This window comes from Pygoscelis adeliae, unplaced genomic scaffold (genome assembly GCF_000699105.1).
Source record: "Pygoscelis adeliae isolate BGI_AS28 unplaced genomic scaffold, ASM69910v1 Scaffold434, whole genome shotgun sequence".
NCBI classification, from domain to species: Eukaryota; Metazoa; Chordata; class Aves; order Sphenisciformes; family Spheniscidae; genus Pygoscelis; species Pygoscelis adeliae.
The window spans coordinates 1014-2449 of NW_008824660.1; the positions used below are offsets into that span (position 1 = coordinate 1014).

The 1436-nt window shown below is 65.0% G+C and overlaps 1 protein-coding gene across 1 annotated transcript in view; it reads left to right on the forward strand.

Moving 5' to 3' along the window:
- Window positions 1-21: 21 nt before the first annotated feature.
- RASAL3 (RAS protein activator like 3) overlaps window positions 22-1436 on the forward strand; it is a gene marked incomplete at its 5' end in the record, with an annotated part of 3212 nt that continues 1797 nt past the window's right edge. Inside the window, 3 exons of the mRNA XM_009322792.1 lie at window positions 22-429; window positions 868-1012; window positions 1236-1380. Coding sequence (XP_009321067.1) covers window positions 22-429; window positions 868-1012; window positions 1236-1380 — 698 coding nt within the window. The remainder of the gene's footprint in view (window positions 430-867; window positions 1013-1235; window positions 1381-1436) is intronic.

A 1436-nucleotide genomic window follows, 5' to 3' on the forward strand; every position in this document is an offset into this window, starting at 1 on the left:
TTCGCCCGTACCACCGCCAAGGTGGCCGGCCCCGACGGCGAGCTCTTTTGGGGTGAACTCTTCCAGTTGGCCGCCCTACCACCCGCCCGTGCCCTCACCCTGGCCCTTTGCCGCGATGACAACCCCGGTCAACCGGTGGCCTCCATCACCGTCCCTTTGGCCGAGCTGGCGGCCGCCCGGCAGCCCTTGGAGCGCTGGTACCCGCTGAGCGGTCCTGGGGGAGGCGAGCGGGTGCCGTCAGTGAGGGTGCGCGGGCGCTACCGGGAGGGGCGGGTGCTGCCCATCGTACGCTACAAGGAGTTGGCTGAGTTCATCTCCTTCCATTACCGGGAGTTGTGCGCCTGTCTGGAGCCCACCATCGCCGTGCGGCACAAGGAGGAGCTGGCCGGTGCTCTGGTCCGCGTCTTGCAGAGCACCGGGAAGGCCAAGGTGGAGCGGGTGCTGGCCACAGGGGATGTGGGGAGAGTGGGTGAGGGCAAGATGGGTGCTGCCTGGGGTGCTGTGGGCATGGTGGTTGGGGTGGGATGGACATCGTGGGTTGGGGGTGCCAGGAGAGCTGGGGTGGATGAGTTGGGTTGGATGGGTTGGGTTGAGTTGGAATGGGATGGGATGGGAGAGTTGGGTTGGGTTGGGATGGATTGGGATGGGATGGGTGAGTTGGGTTGGGATGGGGTGGGGTGGGATGGGTGAGGTGGGATGGGAGGGGAGGGGATGGGATGGGGTGGGATGGGATGGGATTGGTGGGATGGGATGGGAAATGCAATTCAGGGGAGCGCCAGGAGATCCTGGCACTTCCCAGGGTGGGTTGATCAAGGCCGTTTGGGGCCATGGGTGCCTGCCGAGCCCTTCAACATGTCCACCTGGCAGTCGTTCCTCATCGACCTTGGTGTGGCCGAGCTGGACCGCTTCGATGACCGTGAGGCGCTGATCTTCCGTGAGAACACGCTGGCCACCAAGGCCATCGATGAGTACATGAAGCTGGTGGGGGGCAAGTACCTCCAGGACACGCTGGGTACGTCTGAACGTTACAGGTCTTTGTGGGACATTACGGGGCGTTCCGGGGTGCAGGACATCCTGGGCATGACATTACAGGGTGCTACAGGGGGTTACGGGGCGCAGGGCATGGGCTGTAGGACACCCCCAGGACATCCATGGGGATGTGGTGGGGGCTTGTCACAGCCATGGCCACGGTGGTGGCTGGTTGGTCCCCTTACGGGCTGTCCCTCGGTGCCCAGGGGAGGCCGTGGCCCAGCTCTGCACCTCGGATGATAGCTGCGAGGTTGATCCCGGCAAATGCGCCGGCCTTGACCTCTCCGACAACCAGAACAACCTGCGGCAGGTCTGCGAGGAGACCTTCCAGCGCATCGCTGCGTCCTGCGAGTGAGGGACGGCCCTCGCGTGGGCATGGGGTTGGGCACGGGGATGGCCACGGGGGT